Genomic DNA, 26,254 nt, shown 5'->3' with positions numbered 1-26,254 from the left:
GGGTGTTGAATTATGCAGTTAAGCTGGCAGGCGTAAACGGTGCCCCTCGATGCAAGGCGGTGGGCATGGTCGAAATTGGAGACACCTGCATCGATATTGCAAATACGTTAGGTTTGGCGCAAGACAAATTCATGGCCCTAAATCCTGATCTTGACTGCAAGAAGCTCTCTATTGGTCAATGGCTTTGTATTGGAATGAAGAAAAATAAATAAGCTTCCTCAAATCCAATGGAATTAAGTAAGCTTTGAATAAGAACTGGAAATAAGTAAGCTTTGAATAAGAACTGGAGAGATGATGATGATGACGAGTGTTTCTCTCCATGTGTTGCTTTCCTTCTTCTATTTCCCGATTTCCTGGATACTGAACTCTGTGCCAGTAGATATATATATACTTAATACCCCTGCTTCAGAATAAAAATTTCTCTAAATTTCAAATGTTCATGACTGGGCATAAGATTTCATGAAAACTTTGATGAATATAGATTGCAATTGATACAACAAAATAGCACAAACAATTGGTATAATCGTTACTCTGCGTAAGGAGAATCAAGAAAGAAATGGCACAGAAACAATATCAAACAATGATCACTTCCTACCCATGAACATGGGTGGGCGCACATCTGTTATAATTGGTAGTCAGAGGTGCGGGAAAATTGAGAACATTTTATCAAACACTTGGTGTGCTTTAAAGACAGTCAGCTGTATTGCACCAAAGCTCCATGAAAACATCAGTTAAGGCAAAAACAAGTGGAAAAAAAAAAGAAAACAATATTTAGGGTTGCAGTGTTTACTCTTGATTGCACTCGCATGTCTTATCCCTTTAGAACACATTGTTTATTTTAGTGTAATCCGCCATGACATATAAATCTGACAAACACTTTTGTCCAACACCATAGCAATTAGTAAAGCAGCCTTGTTAAGCAAAAGAACACATCTTTTATGTTTCTGTCTTTCACATGCACTTCCTCAGTACGTATAAATAGGTTAGTAGTTGGACTGATCAGTTTCACACGAAAACAGAGGGAGAATTCAAGAAATTAAAAGAGGAAATATTAAAAAGGCCAATGCCATCAACTTGTTCTTGGTGCTTTCTTCTCTCTTCCTTGCCTCCGTCGACGCTGAAAGCAACAATAATGGTATCCTTGACGAGATCGAACTAACCCCAACATGTGTGGGTGTGTATGGAGTTAAAAGTGGTGATTCTTGCTATGCAGTTGCGGCGATGCACGTCGAAGGTGAGTATGGAATTCTTTGGTGCAATGAATCCAAATCTCAATTGCCAAAATCTCTTTGTTGGTCAATGGCTCTGTGTAGGTGCAGAATTCTCTTAACAAAGCTAATAAGGAGAGACTGGTGTAGTATCTGGGTTTGGGTTTCCATGTTGTGTGTCTTTTCTTTGCCAATAAAATGTTCTTTTTTATTAGTTTTCTGTTGAGCATTCATGGAAGAGACAAGTTGAAAGGGTCTTCCGATTTTTTTTTTATTTTACTTTTTTTTTTAAAAAAAATCTATCTTATCAAACGACAACCCTTTATGATTAATCTTTTATTTTATTGGGCTAAGAAGATACGTATCATTATCACTAGTCGGGTCATTCATACTTTAGGATTACTTATTTAGGTGGGTATGTTGTGTATTAATGTATTATCCTACACGCAGATTATGTAACTAATCTTTTATTGGACTAAGGGGTACATGTATTGAGTGGCCCAAATAATTCATCACGTAAAAATAAAATAACCATGGAAACCCATTCAATATTAAAATTTCAAGCCACATTTCTTGAGCCATAAATTGGACTAACGTGAAAGTATTACAATGCAAAGATAACACGAAAACAGGAAACGACAATATATAAGTTTGTTGTTTGGACATTTGACATAGGTTTAAATTCAGATTGTCAAGCATGCGTACACAGAAAAGTAACACAATAGATCGAGATAAATATTTCTTGGCTTTCCTTATTCAAATCATACTACTTATTTCCCATATATTAGATATGGAAGTTGGGACTTAATTTGATGACCCATTGACACAAACCCATTGACCAACAAAAATGGCATCACAGTTGATATTTGGGTTGAAAGATTCGAATTCTGATAAATCCAGGTTGATCCCCTGTGCAATGGTGGCACAAGTTTCTCCATCTTCTACTCCATGCACCTCTTTGCATTGCAGTTCACCCCTTGCACCTTGAAACCCAACTGCACATTCCAACACCAAGAAATCAAACACAAAATGATCAAAACATTTTAAGAATTCAAGAAATATAATCGACTATACGCTCGTGAGCCTAACGGCCCGGGTGTTGGCCCATATTGGGTATCCAAATGATAAATTTTTATGGTATCGTTCTCAATCGGTTACAAAAAAAAAAGAAGAGAAATGAATATGGACTTACTGCCAATTAGGAGAAAAGAGATCAACAAGAGCAAGTTGAAAGACAAGGCGGATTGGTTGTTAGCCCGAGCCATTTTTCTTTTTGGTTTCTTCTATCTCTTTGCTCTGCTGCTTCTTTGCTAGTGTACGTAATCACCTTCAACTCTCACCTATTTATAGTCCATGGAAGAGAGAAATAACAAATTATTTTGTCACAATCTGACATCTTTACCAAGAAGCCGGTTAATATTTAATCTCCTATATATGCAGGCTAATGTATCTTTCAAGATTGGGTAACATACGTCCATGAGATGACGGATAAAACTATGAGGTGCGACAAAGAATGGATGGGACGGATGCTCATTTAACATTGCTGTATCTACTATATAATCTTGGCCACGCGATGAGTTTTAACTCAACTTACCCTCTCTTAAGGTGAGAAACTTCTGTGTCCGCGGGTTTGATTGGCCGAGTTTAGATCCATGTTAGCTGTCCAAATGGCAAAGTTATTGGTTTAAAAAAATATTAATTGTTTAAGTGATTCCACTTTCAATTATTGACATATATAATATTAATCCAAACTTTGCTTGACAATTATTCTAATTTCAAGGGTAATTCATATACATAAACAAGGATTAATGAATAACTAATTATTTTTACTATAAACGATATTGAATGATGAATGCATACATCCCACATAATTTAAAATTAATCCATTTCCTAAATTAACCTAAACAATAATATATGTTTATGTCTTCTCTTTCACCCGCCACTTTTTTTTGTGACGTCGAGCCCATTCAAGAGTCGGCCCATTCCTGCGTGGTAAACTACGGCAAGAGCAGTACATGCTCATGTCGTAGTTCAGTCGTGAATATAATCTCAAGCACAAAAGTGAACCCAAGTACTTGCGCCATCGAACCAGAGCACATGCTCATAACCCACATATACCAAGATCCTGCCATCCAAACTACTCCACGGGGACCACTCCCCACGTAAGGCCAGCACCACACAGCGTAACTAATTCACTTTCTCGTAGATGGTAGCTTCATTTATCGTACTAGTTAAATGCCCTTTTTTAACAAAACTAAAATTTGTCTTTGAATCTAAAAAACTGAAAGAAAGATGGAAGTTAAATGCCCTTTTTACTTTTTAAAAAAAGAAATTTTATGTTATAAAAAATGACGACCTTTTGTGATTAATCTTTTATTTTATTAGGCTAAGGAGATACGTGTCATCATCATTAGTTGAGTCATTCATATTTTGGGCTTACTTATTTAGGTGGGTATGTAGTGTACTAATATATTATTCTACACCCAGATTACGTAACTAATCTTTAATTGGACTAAGGGGTACATGTATTGAGTGGCCCAAATAATTCATCTCGTAAAAATAAAATAACCATGGAAACCCATTCAATATTAAAATTTCAAGCTACATTTCTTGAGCCATAAATTGGACTAACGTGAAAGTATTACAATGCAGGGAAAACACGAAAACACTTTTTTTTTATTTTATTTTGGTAACGGGAAACAACAATATATAAGTTTGTTGTTTGGACATTTGATATAGATTTAAATTCCGATTGTCAAGTCCACTTACACAGAAAAGCAACACAATACATCAAGATAAATATATCTTGGCTCTCCTTATTCAAAGCATACTACTTATGTCCCATATATTAGATATGGAAGTTGGGGCTTAATTTGATGACCCATTGACACAAACCCATTGACCAACAAAAATGGCATCACAGTTGATATTTGGGTTGAAAGATTCGAATTCTGATAAATCCATGTTGATCCCCTGTGCAATGGTAGAGCAAGTTTCTCCATCTTCTACTCCATGCACCTCTTTGCATTGCAGTTCACCCCTTGCACCTTGAAACCCAACTGCGCATTCCAACACCAGGAAATCAAACACAAAATCAAAACAATTTTAAGAATTCAAGAAATATAATCGACTATGCACACGTAGGCTTGACGACCCGGGTATAGACCCATATTGGGTATCTAAATGGTAAACTTTTATGGTGTCATTCTAGATCAGTTACCAAAAAAAAAAGAAGAGAAAAGAACATGTACTTACTGCCAATTAGGAGAAAAGAGATCAACAAGAGCAAGTTGAAAGACAAGGCGGATTGGTTGTTAGCCCGGGCCATTTTTCTTTTTGGTTTCTTCTATGTCTTAGCTCTGCTGCTTCTTTGCTAGTGTACGTAATCACCTTCAACTCTCACCTATTTATAGTCCATGGAAAAGAGAAATAACAAATTATTTTGTTACAATATATCTGACATCTTTAACAAGAAACCAGTCATTTAATCTCTTATGCAGGCTAATGTGTCTTTCAAGATTGGGTAACATTCGTCCATGAGATGACGGATAAAACTATGAGGTGCGACAATGAATGGATGGGACGGATGCTGATTTAACATTGCTATATCTACTATATAATCTTCGCCACACAATGTGTTTTGACCCAACTTATCATCTCTTAAAGTGAGCAACTTCTGTGCACGCGAATATAAGGGCTCGAGTTTAGACTCATATTAACTGTGCAAATGGTAAACTTGTACGGTGTGTTATTGATTTTTTTAAAAATATTGTTTAAGAACTTTGCTTGGCAATTATTCATAATTTCAAGGGTAATTCATATTCATAAACAAGGATTAATGAATACCATTAATAACTAATTATTTTTACTATAAACGATATTGAATGATGAATGCATACATCCCACATAATTTAAAATTAATCCATTTCCTAAATTAACCTAAACAATAGTATATGTTTATGTCTTCTCTTTCACCGCCACTTCTTTTTTTTTTCCTTTTTTTTTGTGACGTCGAACCCATTCAAGAGTCGGCCCATCCCGAGGCCCATTTCTGCATGGTAAACTACGACAAGAGCAGTACATCCTCATGTCGTAGTTCAGTCGTGAATATAATCTCAAGCACGAAAGTGAACCCAAGTATGTGAGCCATCGAACCCAAGTACTTGCGCCATCGAACTTGAGCATGTGCTCATAACCCACATATACCAAACTAAAATTTGTCTTTGAATCCTAAAAAAAGAAAGAAAGACGGGTAAATGAACAACGTATTACTAGAGATTTTGTTCATTTTGAAATGTATTTGACATTGCATGAGGTCGTATACTTATATGTAGATAATCGATGTGGTATTATATTAAACAAAATTCATTGTATCTCAAAAGGTTTGCTTATAATTCCACATTCACGGTAAAAATTAAGTAAAATAAGAAACAAATTAATTATAAAAAACCACTGCCGCCGTTGCTATTTACAACTATTTTTATTAATGAAATTAACCGTAACCCGTAAAAAAAAAGTAGTTAACAACCGCGATTGTTGAAAGACCTTTTTATTGGTGGCTCGGTTCTGCATTTTTCAGCTATTGTTGTCACTGTTCTACTGCATCTGTCCGGACACCTTAAGGTGCCGTCCGAACAGATCTTGTCCATGTGCTTTTTTGGATACAATGTTGTTTCTTGATTGATCAGGATTATGGGCCGATCGATCGGATTTATTGGGCCTAGCTGTATAAAGTGAAATTTGTAAGGATTTTTTATCCTAATTTGAAAACATACTTAGAGAGCCGATTTTTGTGAGAGAAAACACCCTTTGTGAGTGAGAGAGAGCTCTAGAGGCTTGATCTTGTTGTATTGATGGATTCTCCACTTTGATTTATCTTCTTCAAGATAGTGCAAACGATCTCTACCACCCATGGACTTAGGCTTTACCCCAAACCACATAAATCTCGTGTATATTTACTTCTTCCTTGATTTACTTGCTTATTTAGTGTATCCAATCAACCTAGTTGGTGCTATTGTGATGGTATTTGTTGATTTAGCACAACACGGATACCGTAGGCCCTAAGTCCATAGAGATAATGAACTAGGTTATTGCTAAGTGGTTTTGTTTGTTTGTTGTGGATAATGGATTTTAAGTTATTGATGTATGAAGTACCTCAGTGACAGGAATTTGGATACACTCTGCTGAGCTTTTTCTGACGACAAGCTCAACAGCTTTCTCCTCATGACAGGAAAGAAGTCCTCTATCATTTTCTCTCTAGAGACCTCCATATTCAATGGGAAGGTTCCCCGGCGATTCAAGGAAGGGTCTTAGAGACTTTTGATGGCCTAGCAAATACAAATTTGCTATAAATTTTTGGAGTTATGAGTCGTGAAGTTAGCAAGTGGCTCGCATAGAGCTAGAATGGAAAATTTATCAGGTGAAAAATTTATGTGCATGTGGATCTGACAGTCCAAGTTTAAGCTAATGGCAACTGTCTAATAGTTCGAGGTTAGGCCCATCTCAGCCGTCCAAAGAGTCTGGTGTGTTATCGGTTAAAAAAATTGAGGTGTGAGAAATACAAGAATAATATGTCCAAATGAATAAATCAAATCTAACATTTATTTTGACAAATGTGGATTTGATAAATGATAAATGTATCAAACAATCGGGAATGACCTCCAACTTAATTGGTTATGTATTTTCACACCTACATATTAGGTTTAGGGTTCGATCCCTCTTCGTATCAAAAAAAAAAAAAATCAAACAATCATATTTCAACCTGACCCACAACCAAATGCTTTTAAGAGCGGGCCGGGTTTTATTGACAAACTAGGGAATAGGGATAGACCCGTTTGATTAAGTACGGTAGCTCGAATGAGTTGTTGGGTTCTTGCAGAGGCCAGAGAGGTTGCACCAAGGGTTTAAGAGAGAGGTGGTGCTTTCATTGCTTTGAAGGGTTGGGCTGCAATTTGGTGAATCAGCTGCAATGGTTTCCCTATCGACTTGGTACCGATACCTGGGCCACAAATTCGAATACGCCGTCACTCTCGGCTGGAAGGTTCTTCGTTTCGACTTCAGCTCTGATGCTTAGATTGTGTTTTTCTGTTCTGAATGATTTGAATTCGAGATTGTGATTGATTTGCTAGTGGAGAAATAAGGCTAAAGATAGAGCCAAAAAAGATCCATTGACGGGGTTTGCTTTTGGATTCATTTGAGAACCAAATTTTTTTGTTTTTCTTCTATTTTCGATTACTGTTGTCTTGTGTTACGTTCTTTGATGTTTTGGAATTTCTGAATATGAAAGAATATATATATTTTTTTTTCATATGGAAGAAGCATTAGGTGCTTTTGATGTAAAGGTTGGAATATATTAGGTGGGGATAGAGTAATGTGCCCACCAATTTGGAAGAAGGTGCGACATTGATCTAAGATTAGGTGCCTAATATTAAGTGAATGAATGGTCATGTAAAGGAATAGGAGGAAATATGCAGTGTTCTTTGATTTGAAACTTTTCTGGAATCGAAAGTAGGAAGAAGCATTAGGTACTTTTGATGTAAAGGTTGGAATAGAGTAATATGTGCTGGCCAAATTGGAAGAAAGTGCGACATTGATATAAGATTAGGCGCGTAAGATTAAGTGAATGAGTGATCATGCAAACTGCAAAGGAATAGGAGGAAATATGCAGTGTTCTTTGATTTTGAACTTTTCTGGAAACGAAAGTAGGAACTTTTATTATTTCTATTGTTGACTTGCTTCTTTTGTGGTGTCCTTTTTTCTTCAAATGCATTGAGATGGAGAACAAAGAAGCATTGCATTTAATAGAAAATCTTAAGTGAAAATGATTTAACAGTTATTGATGCATATATTCCAGTCTGTTTGTTGCTGACATATTGTAGCTAATCCATGTTTCGGTGGTACGATCTTGTTGACCACTGTTCATGGCTCTGTGAACCTGTGTAGCATTTTGCATGCTGTCCATAACAATCTACAACTGACATTTTTTATTTTTATTTTTAATACACCAGTTTGCCACATTGAGCTAACTCTACTTTTGAACAAGGAGCTTTTGGCCTAGTTGTAGGCTTGTAGCCACTCCTTAGGATTCCGAGCAGCTTGAAGGTTCGAATCCTCTCACACGCTAAAAATAACTAATGTTGAAATCAATATTATTCATAAAAAATGGAACTTTGTTTCATGTCTCTCTAATTCAGGCAAACTCATATGATATTGGTTTTGTTTACAAAAATAAGAAAAAAAACTCCACATTTTGACTCAATTTTAGAGAGGACCAGTGTTATCAAGAAGCCTGAAACAAGTGCAGTAGTTTCCATACCCATATTGCTTGGAATGTGGCACTTCTTTATATTGCATGACCATTTTTTTCATTGCATAGTTTGACGGTCTCAAAGGGTTAAGGTTATATTGATGGGTCTCGGTATAATCCTCCGTTTTTGTGTTGAACTGTTTTGGTTTAAGATAGTAAAACAGTGGAAATGTTACTCATCATAAAACATGTTTTATAATAAGGTTTTCTGTGCCTTCGATCTAAAGGGAAACATCTTTCTGGTATCCACAAAGTTTCTGAAAGTTTAATGGCTCATTTAGGAAATCATGCTTGCAGTCAGTTAAGATAAAATATAATGGTTGGTGACTTCAATCTAGGTACTAATGATTCTTTTTAGCTACAAACCAGCTAGGTGCATATCTTGACTAGTTGGATAATTGGTGTAAATATCTGTTTTTCCTCCACTTGCCCTCACTCACTCAAAAGTCGTTGACACATAGACATGCATGCCCACACTTAACCAAAGCAACACATTCTTCTTATTTTTCTAATTTTTGTTTTTATAATTAGCCAATTAGGCTGTACTGCAATGTGGCCAATAATTTCTGTATGCAGTATGCTCATGACATGGTGCAGGCGCTTCACTGATCATTTAGTTATGGTTTTATATTTGCTTGTGCATATATGCAAGAGTACCTGCATATACTTTCTTTCACAAGTTTCTTTCTAATATCATTATAGCTAGTTTTTAAGAAAAATAACACCAATTCAACAGTGAGAGCCTCTTGATTATTTTTTTGAAATGATGTTCTATCCGCTGTAGAGCTATCAGAGAGGTCAAATCAGTGAGAGAGAAATTGGGGATGCAGTTTGGAAAAATCTATTTCAAGGAAAGTTGACGTATTTGCACTGGAGTGAAGGAAAGGAAATGGTCCCTGCAATAGGAGCGCAGGGAGGAACTCTTCTTGTCCGGAAATTACCTTTTGCAGATCCAATGTAATATAAATTCTCTCTTTTCAATTGAAAACACTTGGTTCTGTTTCCTGGAATTTAAAAGAAATTTTTAACAATCAATTTATACCTAACTGCTTTTGTTTCAAGTAATATTAGAAACTTATCAATTATTTTCTCCTGTTATCTACTTCGGGTTGGCCGACCTTCCCTCACAATTGGTCTATCATAAATTTTCCTAACATTATTATATATACTTATTATCCCAGCCAATATATGTATGTTGGCATAAACATGTTTATTTTTTTAATTAGGTCTCAATACTGCGCTGTGATTGAATTATTTTTTCTGCCTTCTGCTCAAATTTGTTATTGAAATTACTATACACTAACTTTGTTCAAGTTGTTTTGATATATTTTGGAAATTAATTCCATGGAGCTTTTGGACTGAGCAATTTAAAATTTGTTGCTTAGTTTCTCCCCTCCAAATTTCCATGACGGGATTTTCTTTGTCCACTGATTTTTTTTAATAAGTTCTATGTACAAGTTGAGAGCCGAAGAGAACAAGTTCTTTGTAGAATATTGATTCATTGCTAGAAAATTATATTTGTCAGGACTTGGGATCATTTTGAATCTCAAAGTCAACGTTTAATCCTTGGTATTTCACATTTGGAACTTTTCTTATCTTGATCTGTTCTGTGTGGACTGTGAAAATTCATAGTCTCTGGATTGAATTCTTTTCCCCCTCGACAGGCGTGTTTTTGTTGGAGATGTGGTGGTTTTGAAGGACCCTGAAAAGTCAAATAACTATCTTGTCAGAAGATTAGCTGCTATTGAAGGATATGAAATGGTTTCCACAGATGGAAAAGATGAGCCTTTTGTTCTTGACAAGGATGAGTGTTGGGTGTTGGCTGACACTGAAAACCTGAAGCCTAAGGTATCTTCATTTTTGTGTTTTGAATACGTGATCAATTCACTATGACCTGATGCTATTCCGTCTTTTGCTTAACCACATATTTCTCACTGGTGCACAATTACTATGAGATTGGAATTTGCATTTTACCTAGCAACATGACATCCCATTTTACTTGAATTATCTTTGGTTTTCTTCATTAACCTTAGTAGTAACAATTTTGACATACCTGAAGCTACGAAAAGATGCAGTTTACTTTTTACAAGTTAGTCAAGAATTAGTCTATTTACTGATGTTATGCTGTTGAATGATATTATTTTCAGAAATAGCTCATTGATTTAGATGTTAAGAAGTTAATCTTAGTCATTTTATTTATAATCCATTTACAAATCTCCTGAATGAGCACGGTAACCGCATTGCTATGGAACAAATATTTTATTTTCCTGGCCTATTATCAAATGAGGTCATTTGAAAAAGGAGCAGTTCTTCAATGGACTACGGATTCAATTCAACAATCCTTCATTTGATATTTTATTTGGTATATTACTGCTTTAGCTTGTATTTAATATAAAAGGTTTGTAAAGAAAAGAAGTGTTTTACTTTAGTACAGTTTTCTTTCCTTGTCTTTGGTGTTTCTTCTGTACCCATTTTTTTTGGCTTTAGTTACACCATGAAGAAGAAAAGGAAGAATCATAAATATAAGAAGAAGAAAAGAAACGCTTGCAGATCCTGATTTACCTTCTCTTTTTTGCCTTTATTCTGGATGACAGGAAGCCTATGACAGTCGATTATTTGGTCCAATTTCCATGTCAAGCATAATTGGCAGAGTCATATATTGTCTTAGAACAGCGGTCGATCATGGTCCTGTCCAAAACAGGTGAGGCTGCTCCATTGAAAACAAATAAAATAAAATAAAATTTTGCCTTTTGGATGCTGATGATGTTTGAAAATTTTCCATTCCCTTGAGCAGTCATTTCAGCACGAAAAAGGACTCCCCAATATTGGAAGTGGAACTGGATGTTGATGAGATGGTAAAAAATCACAAAACATAGATTGTATCATGTGCTTCCCAGGCCATTTTGGCTTGAATGTACCATGTTCTTCTGCCCATTTTCCTTTTTGGATGCCAATATCATTTGTGATTCAGTGGGAAGAATAAAAGATGAGATCTTTTGGTTCATCTAATGTAGAGAGCTGGTGTATCTATTGGTTAGTCCTTGACCAGATTTGTCGCAAACTCACAATGAATCCGGCTACTGGGGTCTTTCTTCTGATTGAAGTGATAGCAGCAGCTGAGCAAAGTTTGAATTTCTACATCATTGCTCTGGAACTGTATGTAGTTTTTGAATTCTAGCCGAAGAAGAGGGAACAAAATTGTCTTTGTTTTGGCCAACTTTCTTGTAACTCTTAAATTATCGGTCATCTTTATTTCCCATTAGCTTGATTGGATTAGGATCAAGTTCTCAACATCTGACATGGTCTTATGTTTATTGCACTTTATTTATTTTTTGACATGCTTTGATGGGGTCTGGGACTCAACCCTTGTTTGGCAACCACATGGGGGGTGTATGGTGCGGTTTGTGAACCCTACCGAATCTCCCTCAACAGCCCAGAACTAAACTTCCCATAATTGTGAGTTGGGAGGGATTCTTTATCTTATCTTTACAGAAACATTATACCTTTAAACTCTCCCCAAGTCCCCAACCCCTCCCATCACTCACCTGAACCCTTCCCAACTCTCCATCCAAGCATAGCCTAAGTTTGGAATGTTACTGGTCATGTTTTGATACATACTCGTTCTGTTCTACTATCATCATAAATGTGTGGTGATCTTAGGGACATGTCTGCGTAAGTATTTACCCTAATCTTTGTTATATTTTCCTGCCCTTTACTTGGTAGTGAGGATTGAAAACTATTATGATTTATGAGCCTCATCCTCCATGCAGACTTGGTATGGTCTTGTTCACGTGAAAAAATGTCTCTGTAGTTTCAAGCGAAACTTCTCGAAGCACTTTAAGGCCGATGGAGGAATTATGCAATTCAAATCTGACGGTGTAATGTTGCGTAGAAAAAATCCGCCAGAGTGATATGACACATTAAGCTGTTGGATGCAAATTCCAAACTCTGGGTATCTGGGAAATCGTAGAGTCTTCGAATCCCTTTTAAGACATTTGCCTCTTATATATTTGCGTGAAAATATCAGCCTTTCCAACATAAAATCATCAAAGTCAAATTGATTCTTTTATGGCAATTGCAAGAAAAAGAAGGTTTAGGACATGCCCAGACCAAAATCGAGATCAGGGAATCATGGAGAATCTTAGGCAGCAGCGCAAATCATAATTTCAATGGAACAGTGCTACTGGCAGTAGCGCTTCAATTAGGACTCTACAAGTAATTAAACATTATAGAGTAGTGGGCTTGGGGATTTAAATTTGGGTTTGAATAATGGTCTTGGGCCTTGGTCAAGGCCCACTTGAAGGCCAGACTCCCACCATCACCACAACACACAAATCACCTCCTTAAACTTCGTACAATATTTGTTTGGACTTGGTCTCTCACCAATAATTTTTTGTTTGTTTCTCATCTCATCCCGTCAACTTTCTTTCTCAACTCTCTCATGGCCAAGAGAACTCATCACCCCTTCTTTCTTCCTCCATTCTCTCATTAATTTTCCATTCAAACCCAATTAAGCTTTTTCTTGCATTAATTTATCAAAACACATTATTTTCTCTTTTCCTGCAAATTCAACTCATGTTTTCCATGCATCCAAACATAGCAGGATGAGAATTAGTTCATAGAACAATTGTGTTTGATAAAAATATTTGATCATTCATGGCATCTCTATCTTCACAACCATCAAAGAAGGCAATGAGAAGCCCTGGAGGTTCTAGCAATTCACAGAGTAATCGCGGTTCGAGTGGCCAAACTGTCAAGTTTGCCAGGAGAACATCAAGTGGTAGATATGTGAGCTTATCAAGAGAAGACCTTGACATGTCAGGGGAGATGTCCGGCGACTACACCAACTACACCGTCCACATTCCTCCTACGCCGGATAATCAACCGATGGACTCGTCCGTGGCAGTGAAGGCTGAGGAACAATATGTTTCAAATTCTCTGTTTACAGGCGGATTCAATAGTGTTACAAGAGCACATTTGATGGACAAAGTGATAGATTCAGAGGTGACACATCCTCAAATGGCCGGAGCGAAAGGCTCTTCATGTTCAATGCCTTCTTGTGATGGCAAGGCCATGAAGGATGAGAGAGGTCAAGATGTGATTCCTTGTGAGTGCAGGTTTAAGATTTGCAGAGATTGTTTTCTTGATGCACAAAAGGAGACTGGTCTATGTCCTGGTTGTAAGGAGCCTTACAAAACCGATTTTGACGACGATCAAGAGTACTCGACTGGAGGATTGCCATTGCTTGCTTCAGGGGCAGGGGATGCTAATAATATGACTATGATGAAGAGGAACCAAAATGGGGAGTTTGATCATAACAGGTGGTTGTTCGAGACAAAAGGTACATATGGCTATGGCAATGCATTTTGGCCTCAGGATGATATGTATGGCGATGATGGGGACGAGGGACTCCATGGCGGTATGATGGATAATACGGACAAGCCTTGGAAGCCGCTCAGCCGGAAAACACCAATCCCAGCAGGCATTATCAGTCCTTACAGGTAGACATATATGTATATATGTGTGTGTGTGCATTTTAAGACTTGAAATATTTTCCAAGAAAATAGAGAAATGCAAGTGAGCCAATAATATAAGGAAATCTTTCAAGTAAATCAATCAAATGCTCCATGTTTTGAGAGTATTAAGATGATATCAGATTAAACATTGATGATTATATATACCTTGTAATAATTCTTTGTGAGCAATGAATACTTCCCAGGTTGTTGATCGCTGTCCGGTTGGTGGTGCTTGTATTCTTCTTGAACTGGAGAGTAAATCATCCAAATGAGGAAGCAATATGGCTATGGCTTATGTCAATTATTTGTGAAATATGGTTTGCCTTCTCCTGGATCCTTGATCAGATTCCCAAGCTCCACCCTGTCAACCGCACAACTGATCTCGAGGTCCTCCATGACAAATTTGATATGCCATCACCATCCAATCCCACTGGCCGCTCCGACCTCCCTGGGGTCGACCTGTTTGTGTCTACTGCAGACCCTGAGAAAGAGCCACCCCTTGTCACTGCCAACACTATTCTATCAATCCTATCCGTTGATTATCCTGTAGAGAAGCTAGCATGCTATATTTCTGATGATGGAGGCGCCCTCCTCACTTTTGAGGCAATGGCCGAAGCTTGCAGCTTTGCTGATTTGTGGGTTCCTTTTTGTCGAAAACATAATATTGAGCCAAGGAATCCTGATTCCTACTTCGCCTTAAAAATTGATCCAACAAAGAACAAAAGCAGACCGGATTTTGTCAAGGACCGAAGAAGAATTAAGAGGGAATATGATGAGTTTAAGGTAAGGATCAATGGATTACCTGATTCGATTAGGAGGAGATCGGATGCTTTCAATGCTAGGGAAGAAATGAAGATGTTAAAGCACATGAGGGAGAGTGGAGCTGATCCTATGGAACCATTGAAGGTCCAAAAGGCTACATGGATGGCAGACGGCACTCACTGGCCAGGAACTTGGGCTGTTTCTTCCAGAGATCATGCTAAAGGAGACCATGCTGGAATTCTCCAGGTACTCCACTTGTTCCCACTTCTTGTTTCATCAGTATAGATACATAGATATGGCTATATACAAACACAGACACAATAATGTCACCAAAATACTTGCAGGTCATGTTGAAACCTCCTAGCTGTGATCCGCTTCTCGGGGGTACTGATGACAAGATATTAGACTTCACGGATGTGGACATACGTCTCCCTATGTTTGTTTATATGTCCCGTGAGAAGAGACCAGGTTACGACCACAATAAGAAAGCTGGTGCCATGAATGCCTTGGTACGATCATCAGCTATTCTGTCGAATGGCCCTTTCATTCTCAACTTGGACTGTGATCACTACATCTACAACTGCAAAGCCATCCGTGAAGGGATGTGCTTCATGATGGACAGGGGCGGTGAAAACCTTTGCTACATTCAATTCCCACAAAGGTTCGAAGGCATTGATCCTTCAGACCGGTATGCCAACCACAACACCGTCTTCTTTGATGGTAATATGCGTGCCCTTGATGGTGTGCAGGTAGTCCTTTCTATCTGACTCTAATTCTGCATAGTTATATTTGCTCAAATACATTATGTTCTCTGTCAAAAAATGTACATAAATCAATTTATGCATTAACACTTACAGGGTCCAGTGTATGTGGGAACTGGCTGTATGTTTAGGAGGTTTGCGTTGTACGGGTTTGATCCACCACAACCTGACAAGATGACTCAGGGGAACGGCTCAGAAACACAAGCCTTGGACGCAAAAGAGTTAGATCCTGAACTTGATGTAAATCTATTGCCCAAGAGGTTTGGAAACTCTACAATGCTAGCAGACTCTATACTCGTTGCTGAGTTCCAGGGCCGTCCTCTCGCTGATCATCCTGCTGTCAAGTTTGGACGTCCTCCTGGTGCTCTCAGGATACCCCGTGAGCCTCTTGATGCAACTACAGTAGCTGAAGCAGTCTCCGTCATTTCCTGTTGGTAAGAAAAAACGCTTCTGTATATTGTCAGTACATAAAATTGCAATTTGCACTAACAATCAAGCAGAAGCAATAAAGAATAAGCAACACCTCGACTTTAAACTCCTTGTGATATGTATTGTCAAGTCTTCTTATGCTTCCATGGCAGGTATGAGGATAAAACAGAATGGGGTGACAGGGTGGGATGGATCTATGGTTCTGTGACGGAAGATGTGGTGACAGGCTACCGAATGCACAACCGTGGGTGGCACTCAGTCTATTGCATAACCAAGCGTGATGCATTCCGAGGATCAGCTCCAATTAACCTCACTGATCGACTTCACCAGGTGCTCCGGTGGGCTACAGGTTCAGTTGAGATTTTCTTCTCCAGAAACAATGCCCTGCTTGGTTCTAGACGTCTAAAGTTACTCCAGCGATTGGCTTATCTTAATGTTGGTGTTTATCCATTCACGTCCATGTTCTTGATTGTGTACTGCTTCCTTCCTGCTCTCTCACTTATCTCCGGACACTTCATTGTGCAAACTCTGAGTGTTACCTTCTTGGTATACCTGTTGGTTATAACAATCTGCCTCATCATGCTTGCGATACTGGAAGTAAAATGGGCCGGTGTGGGACTGGAAGAGTGGTGGAGGAATGAACAGTTTTGGCTCATCTCAGGAACCAGTGCTCACTTAGCAGCTGTTGTGCAAGGCCTTCTGAAAGTGATTGCAGGAATTGAAATCTCTTTCACATTGACTTCCAAATCCGCTGGAGAGGATGTCGATGACATTTACGCGGACTTGTATCTTGTCAAATGGACTTCATTGATGATTCCACCAATCGTTATTGGCATGATAAACATAGTTGCAATGGCTATTGCATTCTCAAGAACCATCTACAGCACAGTTCCTCAATGGAGTAAGTTTATGGGTGGAGCTTTCTTTAGCTTCTGGGTGCTGGCTCATCTTTATCCGTTTGCCAAGGGTTTGATGGGTAGGAGAGGTAAGACACCAACCATAGTGTTTGTCTGGTCAGGTCTCATTGCAATCACACTGTCGTTGCTCTGGATCGCCATTAATCCGCCAAGGGATAGCACTGCACAAGCTGAAGGACTAGGTGGAGGTTTTCAGTTCCCATAAGAGATAAAATACTTAACTGGACAGAACCAGAAATTCATTACTTTTCCTCTTCAAGATCAAAGTGATGCATTGGAACATAAGAACCCATTGTTGACTGGACTTATAATTTTGTGAGGCAACTACTGAAGATGACTTGATAAGATAAAAAGTAATGGGTAATTGTAGAAGATTTTACAATTTTCTTATTTGTTCTTTCAACTCCCAATTGGTGTTGGAAGATAGGATGGTAAAAAAACAGAGAAGGGAAACACTAAAACAATGTAAACTATTTGTTATTGTGTCAATGTGATAGTGGCTGAACGGAAGCATTCAGTACCAAAAAGAGGAACACTATACGGTTTAACTCCTATGTGCATAAATCAATGAAAATATACTTTTTTTTATGTTTGATAACGGAGAATGACACCGTACAAGTTTGCCCTTTGGACATTCAATATGAGTCTAAACTCGGATCGCACAGAAAATTTTCACCTGGTAAATTGAACCAAAGTCCATTCCGTGGCCACAAAAGATATTGCTCAGAACAATACTCTTGAGGCGTTAAAAAGATCAGGTGTCTGAACCAAAATGAGTTCAAACTACACAGGTTTCAAGGGCGTAAACACATTCCAGAATCTAAACATGCTTGATGAAGCTGATAATCGCAAAACAGAATTCAATTAACCCAAAAAAAAAAACACTTACCTGTTTATAAGCCACTGTGGTGGGAACTTCTGGGCATCGGAAAATGGAAGGTAGAGCTGGTAATGTTACGCCAAGATCAAGTGCCTTGACCTGAAAGTGAAACTAGGATTTCACAAGAAAATATCCCTGCGAGTTGATTCGAACTCTATCTTCATAAACAAACAAGAGACCTTGAAGAGCAAAACTGGAGCTTCTTTCTCATCAAAACCAGTGTACAAAATTTGCATTGAGGAGGAAAATTGTGAAGATGAAGATCAATGTTTCCATACAGAAATAAAATATTGAGTAAATGGTGTTTTGCATGTAGCCTTCCTTATATGTAGATAAAATCTCAGTAATCGTTCTCCCATTCTCACTGGCCCTCGCTCTCACTCTACACTGACTACTTCGGAAACATCACGGTGTCTACTCCTCTTCATCGCCGTAAAACCTGGAGGAGCAGAAAGTTGATGCGGCGGCGACGCTTCCAACACGGCGTCTTTCCAATCTGTAGAGAGCGAGAGCCTGAATGAGAACAAGAGAGAATGAGGTTATTTCAGATTTAGGGTACTTTTTCTCCAAAGGGCCTGAATTATTTGCCCCCGACCCCCGCCTCTCGGCTCTCGAAGGTTTTTGCAGGGTTTGTCTGGTAACTTGATCTGAAAAACAGATGCAAACTGGTAAATCAGTATATTCATAAGATCTTTTAACAGATTTTGTGATTGTCCGCCAAGAAAGCTACCAAAAATAAATCAAATTAGGAAAAGCCAATGCATTCAATGAACTCCGGAGTGTCCAAGCTAAAACCCTAACTTCTCCCTAACACTATTGTCCTATCTGTGATCGCCACGTCAGATTAGCGCCAAAACAACAGAGTTTCTTTTCTTACTGGAAACACAGACAAAGTGCTGTTAACGGTACTAAAATCAACAAAATCTTTAAAAAAAATCAAAAATTTATCATCGATCAATACTCTGGTTCTAATAAGGATTCATAATGCCATAAGAATTCGTATTTCCTTCCTGTATATATACGTTAACAAACAGCCCTAAATCAAAACTCCATTAATCAGACGCCCAAATTTTTTCTTTCAATCTCTGTTTGGCTGTTCTGGGTTTTTGAATACTTGTTTTGCTCTCTGGGTTTGATTCATTGTCTTAATTTCTCCAATTTCTGCTGTTGAAGATTTGTTTTTGATTTCTGGGATTGATTCATACTCGTCTCAATTTCTGCTGTTGAATTAGAGAAGAAAAGAGTGATGGAAAGAAAACTTCAAATTGAGGATTTGAAAAACATGGGAGATGGGTCTTTTGAAAAGATGCAGGAAGAGGCAAGAAAACATGCTGGAGGGGATACTGAAAAGGCTACAATTATATTGGAAGAGATGGTGTTGACAGATTTTCTCTCAAGCAGAAGGAATACTGAAGCCACAACACACAGATCAGAGACAGAGTCTGTTGGGGTACAGAGGAAGGAGAGAGACCCTAAAAGTTTCTCAATCAATCACACTAAGAAAAAATTATTTGAAGAAACAGAGTTGGTGGAGAAAGACAGTAGGAAACTCATCAAGGGGAAGAGGGTTTGTTCTTCGAGTGATGAGCAAGAGAAGAGGATAGCCAAGAAGCCAAAGACTACCAACAAAGAGATAATTGATCCACCACCAGAGTTACCTGACGAATTCAAGAACATAATTCAAGAGATGAATGGCACTGATCCAAAACTATTGATACAGAAGCAAGTCCAAGAGACGGACTTGGCAACGCATCAAAGGCGTTTTGCGATTCCAAGGGGAGAGCTCAAGACTACAGAGTTTCTGACTAGAGAAGAGCATATGATTGTTGATAGACAACCAAAAGGTGACTCCATTGAACTCACACTGCTGGACCCTGCTCTTCAAGAATTCGAAGTTCACTTCAAGAGATGGAAGATGGGGAATTCTTTCACATACAACTTGACCACTGGTTGGTTAAAGGTTCTAGAGAATAAAACTCTAAAGGTAGATGATTGGATTCAGCTTTGGTGTTTCCAGAGGGACTCCAAAAGCTGTCTTGCTCTCGTTAATTTGACTCGTGGTGGCCGGAGACAAGTAGCAAGTTCTAATGGCAGCTCTGGATGTGATGGAGAGGGTACAAGTTCTGGTGGTGTGAGTTTGATCACTCAAGAAGAACATCAGCAGGGATGTTGATACTTCAGAGTTCCATTGTTTTTTTGAGTTTATTTTCCTAAGGATTTATTAGTATAATTGAAAAGTTAGAGCACTATATAGATTCTGATGTAATATATCAATTGCTCAGAAGTTTTGCAATCAGTTTGTCATTAGGTTTACTGAGTTAATCAATTTATGGGTTTGATCCCGGAAATTTTGTTTCCAATAACTGTGTGGAGTGTTTATCCTTATCAAACAAAGAAGTTTTGCTTGGAAATGCGAAGCTTTGATATGTTATTTGACAAATGTTTTGTTGAGTTAATAATTTCTCGAAGCAACTTTCATTAATCATTTATGAGAAAATCAAACAGGAATCCACTATGTGTATTCGTTTCCTGTATCTATTGATTTAACAGAGAGTCTTAGCATACAGAAAGGACATGTTCAATCACAAAAAATCTGATTATGTTCACAGCTAGAAATGAAGGAAAGGAAAATATCTTCGTACAAGATAGAATGCCAAGGAACTTCAACATCATTCGAGGTAATGTAATATTATTACACAGTCAAACTTAGACAAGGTAAGAAAAAACCTAAACAGCTAAGCCTTACTCATGAAATTCCATGGTACATTAAGAGTACATGTTGGCCATGGATGGGACAGTCAGATAAGGAAAAACATACACAAATCAAACAGAAAAACCGTGACAATTTATTAAGAAAAAGAAACTGACTACTCCACAAGTCCATGTCCCGATTGTAGGAGGAAAATTTTATTTCCAGTGTGGTGTCCACAAGAAAATTTTCACCCAAATGATAACTCCTTAATCCTTATCCTCATCAATCAAACAATGCACACTTTTTTTTCCCAATTCTTCATTCTCAGAAGCTTCTTCGGTCAGAGATGCCGCTATGGAAATCAAAGCGCTTGTAACAAATATTTTCTGGTTCTAGACTTACCTTTTACACGTTGAGAAGACTTGACTTCCTTTCAGAATTACATGCAGAAGTCTTTGGCTATGGCCTATGGGCTGGCAACGAAGGATCCTATCTCCCCATGGGTCTCATGGATCTGATTCTGATGAACTTGACACACTTGAACTTTCAGATGACAGTTCATAGTCCATCTCTTCTCGAAGAAAAGACGTATCATCAGCATTCGTACTTGATAAAACAGAACATGTTTCTCTTTGAAGAATAGGCGTATCATCTGTTGCTGGAGTTGAAACAACTTCTGATTCTATTGCATTCTGTTTCGCTTTATGTGCCCTCGCTAATGTTGCTTGGAGCATACGTGCCTTTAATTCAGACCTAATGCTAGATGCAGTACTCTTCCGAAAGCCATTGTGCCTTGGTGCATCTGGAGAATAGCACTCCTTTTCCTCTGAGTGCGAGTTTGGACGGTAAACTTGCCCTCGCGCTTGTAAATCATCCTCGGAGGGAAGGGAGGACAAAGTCAGATTAAGAATATCTTTAGCCCATCTATAGGTTGCACTTAACCTTCCCTCCAAAGCTTCAAGAAGAACAGATAGCTCATTGATTTCATAACGGAATAGAAAATTTTTCTCACTCCAACCACAAGAACAGAGTTGCTTTGCATGAATCAGGCATGAATATCTGCTGCTAGAACATCGACAACATGCAGCAGAAAGGTACAAATCATAGAGACATATGAAGCACTCTCTTTTGCAGGTAGCATCGAATTTTTCGTCCATCTTCTGTGACTGAGAAGAGGTACATAGATACTCCCTTCTATTAGCTTCCAATTTGATTCGCCACTGTGTGGGAATTTTTGAAAACCAGAGAAAAAGAAATCAAACTCTAGATCAGACCCCTTGTGTCAATGGATCAACCATGTGTAAGGAAATCACGCAGACTCCAGTAAATGCAATAAACAAACTGGAAGTCAGAAAAAAAAAAAAAACAAATAAACAAGAATGCCTCTAGTCTTATAATTTAGCAGGGAATAATTTGCTTCATATAGATTACGGCAACAACTGAAGATGAATAGAATATGAAGTCAAGAAAACATGAGCTCACCTTCAGGGCTTTTGCCAAGATCCCATCCTTTCCACAGGCATCCTTCCATTTTAAATTCCCCAAGGTGTTCATCTTTAACAATGTGATTTCCCATTGTGCCTTCACCACTTCGTTTGCTGCTCCCAGAAGCAGTTTATCATGAGATATTGATGTCTTTCTTGCTTGTTCATGATAGAATTCTACAGCATTCTGCCCATGAAGTAACCAATCAAGAGGAGCAAAATTCACCGCCTCAGCACAATTAAAGCCACAGTCATATCCAGAATGATATGCTCCTGGGAGGACAAGGACAAATTCCCCAGGATGCTGAACGCAACGATAGACTGGAATAGCTTCGGACGTCAACATTGATGGGCATAGTTTAGTGACCTGTAACAGAAATATCTTACACCCACAACATAACCAATATTTCATTGAACTCCAAATATTATGTAATGGAAAAAAGTAAGGTGTTGCCACCAGAATACTAATCCTAGCAAACATAGGAGTTGAAGATCAAACTATAGCATTACAATTACTTACAGTTGAGATAGGTTGCATGATAGCTTTATCTGGTTATGTTCTATCCAAAAACCACAAATATTGAAAGATTGTAGTTTAGTAGTTATTATCTTGGTTTCACACCCCCTCCAACAGTTACCAAACACAAGCTTAACATGAGCTAAGAAAAATTTTGAATTTCTTAAGAACCAAACAGACTCATGTTGTATGCAAACCGACCTTTATCTGGAAAATTATGGGCCAAGGTCACTGCAGAACCTAAAGACAGCAACATGGTTCTTTCTTCTTCTTCTTCTTCTTCTTTTTTAAATTTTCTCTCTCTATCCAATTCATTTGAAGAAAACTACAACTGGAAGATAAGCCAACAATGAAAATAAATTGATATAAAAAAGGCCCTGTGCAGTATTCCCTGAATCCCAATTACGATTATTGATATCAACAAATAATTCTAGTTTCTTAAGAACAAATAAAGTAGGAAGAAGAAATTCTGTCTCTTCGATAAGATTTTATATGAGCTGCTAAATATAGTGCAAGAATACTAGATCCCTTATTTGTTTTACGGATTGGACATATGATCTGAAAAATATAACAAGAAGCTTCATAAAGTGAAAACCTTTTCCTTTTCTCTAGAAAACAATCATAGTGTGAAAAATGATATAAGCAATGTTAAAATAATATTAAACAAAAAAGGTCCCATTATTAGTGACCAAATGTACGCTCAAAATAAAAGAGCAACTTATCGTTACTCACCTGCGTATGATGCAACTTATCCTGTTCTACTAACAATTCTGGACGGTGCTTTCTCTTAGCAGCCTCAAATTTAACGGTATACCCCCCAGGGACACAATGCCACACTTTAGGAGCACCCAAATGCATGTAACAGAGTGAGTACAAGTGATGCTCTTCGACCTTCTGTCTTCAAGTTTCAGAAAAAAGGAAGCACAGACTAAGAAAGAGGCCATAACAAGGCAAAAAAAAAAAAAAAAACAAGAAAAAGAGAAGCTAGCATTATCTATCCTTAATTGTATTCTCAAATACTGAGATGTATGCGTGAGTAAACAGCATAAACAGCCAAGGGATGTCAATTTATTCAAGACAATAAGTACCCCTGAACCTTACCCAACAAAAGGATGAGAAGCACATTCCTATGAGGAGCCGAGGCACTAAAACACCAGATGTTTCAAAGTTCTCAAAAGAAAGAAGAGAACCAGGAAGCCGTGGAACATTATTCAAGTTCCAACCCGATTTCAGATATTCTGGATAATCGGAAAGTTCAAAAGAATTGAATGTGGTCGGAAATCCACTGCCAAAAGCTCTAGTATCCAGATTGTCCCCATAGAACACCTAAAACAGCACATCAATATCACATTAAGAGTTGCTTAAGAAAACATTCTAAGACAACTTTTAAACATGATCATTTCACAATGTACCTCGATATCTTCACTATGACTCTCCACAATCCTCCTATATTCATCCTGAATATCCTCCACTGATGGTTCCCACTGTTGTGGAAGCACATTTGAATTGACACTTGTACCCACAACCAATTTAGCTCTACCACCAAAAAACTGGCTCTTGAAATTATCCGCATTTTCCTTAAAACTTTCCAAGGTAAATTCAGGACCAGGTTTAGTTACAAAACCTCCAATGCCAAAGTGTGCAACTTCATCTGAGTTAATAGCATGTTTGGTACCAAAAACATCCACTGAATCTGATTTCATCATTTTTCTCTTTTTACCGTTTGTATTCTCTTTATATCTTGCTGTTTCTAAAATCTGATTTTGAAGCCCATCAATTCGCTGAATCTGGGTTTCAAATGTAGAATATTTCCATGCATTCATTTCCTTAAGTAAGCATGGTGGCTTCCAAGAAGGAGGAGGAACAATACGACAAATTCCATATGGTTCTGCTTTGCAACGTATGCTTGCAAAGTACTTTAAACTGTCAATAAATTCCTGCAATTACAACGCAAGTGTCTTCAAAAACTAAAGATTTCTACAAGCCAAAGCACTCCAAATTTAACAAAAGATATTTGTAGCATACAAATGGAAGCAGAACCACATATGTACAAATGCCATTTAGCACAATTATATGATAAATACCTCTTCAGTTGGGTGGAAAACAGGAGCTTCTTCAAGGACATTACTTGTTACATCTTCAGGATACCATCCACTTGGTTCCTGTTTCCAATGTCAATAACATGGATAAGAGTTAATTGATTTATCATGTCTACATAAGCTCTGCACTAAAGTCTCAAATTGAATCCAGAAATAACTCAACAAACATAATTTTTTATTCAAAGAAAAACAAAGCTATATAACCTTATCAGCAAGTTTGCTGCTAGATTCCTCTAGATGGTGATTGTTCTGGTCATAGATGATCCATGGTCGACCCATAAGAGATTGCTTCAATGATGCAGCATCAATCTTGTTGGATTTAGTGTCAATCTGGATTGGTTCCTGTTTAGACATGCTCGCGAAGTTCAAGGAGTTACATGTTTCTTCAGTGTTATCTACCTTCTTCATCCGAAAAGACGATAGAGACATGAATCCCGGTGGAACTGAAAGTTTATCTGCATCTTTATTCTTTGGAAGATTTCTCGCATGGTCTGTCCCCATTTGTAATCTGAAAGATCAAAAGAAAGAAAGATGAAAAATTTATAAATTAACATTGCAGCATATAAATAACAAGACATAAAAGGTGGTTCTAACTAATAACCTCCACTGTAATAAGTTCTTGAAGGTTCGCACTACCTCTGCCACTATCTAATGGAAAATGCCCAAATTGAATATGCAACTATCAGAAAAAATTAAAAACTAACCCAAGAAAAACAAGCAAGCAAGTCATTTATACTAAGGTGCGAGGGTATATGCATATGGCTCCTAAAAGAAGGGAGTTCCTTGTGACCAGTAGAGAAACGACGGGAAATTATGACGCATGAAACCATAGGTATCCTGCAAATTTAAATAGTGAAGCAACAAAGCTGAAGAAAAAGTCACAGGGAAAGTACCAAGGGGATAATCTAAAGTTTGATTCCTTGCATAGTTCTTGACCGCCTGGTTGCACAGTCGAATTTAACTGAAAAGAACAAACATCATCACCTGCATAAACAAGAGCAACGGCTCGAGATTGAGTTGTATGCATAAGAATTCTGCACTTCAAACCACTACAACAATTTGCAGAAAATAGGCATACTCCACAAATTCCCATCGACAATTTCCTTAGGTTTTTCGCGAAAGGGCCACGATATAAGCCACAAATTATAGAAAAGAAAAAAAGTTCGTTCAACCATACCTCATTCCACAGAAACACTATCACTGTTTCCAAACTCAACTGACATCTTACAGAAAATTCACGAAGATTGCAAAAGTGAAGCGACTTCACAAGCTAGTACTCAACTCAGATCAGTAGAGCTGAAGTGCATATTTGGAAACAAAGAACACCAATCATAACTCTTAGTCCGACCAATGAAACATATCAGAACCAGAAAATACTGAATCACATCAATCCCCAAATCCAGAGACCCCCCTGCCGACCATTATACTCACTCGAAGAGTTCTACAGCACTGAACATCTATGTATCAAAAAACCTCCAAAAAATTTGAATCACAACAAAAGAGCATGAACATACCGAAAATCTTCAGTGAAAAGAATGCTTCGTGTTCTTGAACCCGGATCCCGCCAATTTGTTCTTCTGAAAATGGAAATCGGGGACACCTGCAATTATCTTTCCACAAACGCTCCGCTTTCTTTCTTGTTGGCGATGATCGATTTACCATTATGTCCTCGCGAAGCATTAA

The 26,254-nt window shown here is 37.9% G+C and overlaps 4 protein-coding genes across 8 annotated transcripts; 3 read left to right on the top strand and 1 right to left on the bottom strand.

Annotated features, from left to right (window-relative positions):
• The first annotated feature begins 7,017 nt into the window (after window positions 1-7,017).
• On the top strand, window positions 7,018-11,809 carry LOC119990559. 2 transcript variants are annotated; one of them, XM_038836533.1, is made up of 5 exons: window positions 7,018-7,248; window positions 9,308-9,471; window positions 10,179-10,362; window positions 11,109-11,215; window positions 11,309-11,809. In XM_038836533.1, the coding sequence occupies exons 1-5, from the start codon at window positions 7,177-7,179 to the stop codon at window positions 11,388-11,390; spliced, it is 609 nt and encodes a 202-aa protein (XP_038692461.1). In that variant the 5' UTR covers window positions 7,018-7,176; the 3' UTR covers window positions 11,391-11,809. The 2 variants fall into 2 exon arrangements, with proteins under 2 accessions (XP_038692461.1, XP_038692460.1); XM_038836532.1 differs by having other exon boundaries at window positions 7,022-7,248; window positions 9,299-9,471.
• Window positions 11,810-13,170: 1,361 nt separating this feature from the next.
• Window positions 13,171-17,776, top strand: LOC119990390 (cellulose synthase-like protein D4). The gene is made up of 5 exons (XM_038836278.1): window positions 13,171-14,015; window positions 14,234-15,038; window positions 15,137-15,541; window positions 15,650-15,987; window positions 16,135-17,776. Exons 1-5 carry the CDS (start codon window positions 13,171-13,173, stop codon window positions 17,102-17,104), a joined length of 3,363 nt encoding a protein of 1,120 aa, XP_038692206.1. The 3' UTR covers window positions 17,105-17,776.
• Window positions 17,777-17,788: 12 nt separating this feature from the next.
• Window positions 17,789-19,967, top strand: LOC119990391 (B3 domain-containing protein At2g31420-like). The gene has a single exon (XM_038836280.1). The coding sequence runs from the start codon at window positions 19,026-19,028 to the stop codon at window positions 19,950-19,952; it is 927 nt and encodes a 308-aa protein (XP_038692208.1). The 5' UTR covers window positions 17,789-19,025; the 3' UTR covers window positions 19,953-19,967.
• A 431-nt stretch (window positions 19,968-20,398) lies between these two features.
• Window positions 20,399-26,218, bottom strand: LOC119991692 (putative lysine-specific demethylase JMJ16). Of its 4 annotated transcripts, none has more exons than XM_038838095.1 (10): window positions 26,086-26,218; window positions 25,749-26,020; window positions 25,465-25,555; window positions 24,776-25,079; window positions 24,557-24,634; window positions 23,885-24,409; window positions 23,574-23,798; window positions 23,205-23,366; window positions 21,954-22,322; window positions 20,399-21,691 (listed from the first exon to the last, which is right to left on the bottom strand). In XM_038838095.1, the coding sequence occupies exons 4-10, from the start codon at window positions 25,070-25,072 to the stop codon at window positions 20,978-20,980; spliced, it is 2,370 nt and encodes a 789-aa protein (XP_038694023.1). In that variant the 5' UTR covers window positions 25,073-25,079; window positions 25,465-25,555; window positions 25,749-26,020; window positions 26,086-26,218; the 3' UTR covers window positions 20,399-20,977. The 4 variants fall into 4 exon arrangements, with proteins under 4 accessions (XP_038694023.1, XP_038694022.1, XP_038694024.1 ...); XM_038838094.1 differs by having other exon boundaries at window positions 25,749-26,012; window positions 26,086-26,210; XM_038838096.1 differs by having other exon boundaries at window positions 25,749-25,867; window positions 26,086-26,210.
• Window positions 26,219-26,254: the final 36 nt, after the last annotated feature.

The sequence above is a fragment of the Tripterygium wilfordii genome, chromosome 22 (genome assembly GCF_013401445.1).
Source record: "Tripterygium wilfordii isolate XIE 37 chromosome 22, ASM1340144v1, whole genome shotgun sequence".
Classification (NCBI taxonomy): Eukaryota; Viridiplantae; Streptophyta; class Magnoliopsida; order Celastrales; family Celastraceae; genus Tripterygium; species Tripterygium wilfordii.
Note: the sequence above shows the minus strand (reverse complement) of the source record. Positions and strands in the feature narration are given on the sequence as shown.

Excerpts from the sequence above, each read along its gene's own strand:
- LOC119990391 (XM_038836280.1), top strand. The coding sequence starts at position 19,026 with ATGGAAAGAAAACTTCAAATTGAGGATTTGAAAAACATGGGAGATGGG.
- LOC119990390 (XM_038836278.1), top strand. The coding sequence starts at position 13,171 with ATGGCATCTCTATCTTCACAACCATCAAAGAAGGCAATGAGAAGCCCT. Across the intron at positions 15,039-15,136 it reads ACCATGCTGGAATTCTCCAG|GTCATGTTGAAACCTCCTAG; the intron begins GTACTCCACTTG and ends AAATACTTGCAG. Across the intron at positions 15,988-16,134 it reads GTCTCCGTCATTTCCTGTTG|GTATGAGGATAAAACAGAAT; the intron begins GTAAGAAAAAAC and ends CTTCCATGGCAG.
- LOC119990559 (XM_038836532.1), top strand. The coding sequence starts at position 7,177 with ATGGTTTCCCTATCGACTTGGTACCGATACCTGGGCCACAAATTCGAA. Across the intron at positions 7,249-9,298 it reads CCGTCACTCTCGGCTGGAAG|AGCTATCAGAGAGGTCAAAT; the intron begins GTTCTTCGTTTC and ends TATCCGCTGTAG. Across the intron at positions 10,363-11,108 it reads CTGAAAACCTGAAGCCTAAG|GAAGCCTATGACAGTCGATT; the intron begins GTATCTTCATTT and ends TCTGGATGACAG.
- LOC119991692 (XM_038838095.1), bottom strand. The coding sequence starts at position 25,072 with ATGGGGACAGACCATGCGAGAAATCTTCCAAAGAATAAAGATGCAGAT. Across the intron at positions 23,799-23,884 it reads GTCATAGTGAAGATATCGAG|GTGTTCTATGGGGACAATCT; the intron begins GTACATTGTGAA and ends GTGCTGTTTTAG. Across the intron at positions 21,692-21,953 it reads TCTTGGCAAAAGCCCTGAAG|TGGCGAATCAAATTGGAAGC; the intron begins GTGAGCTCATGT and ends ATTCCCACACAG.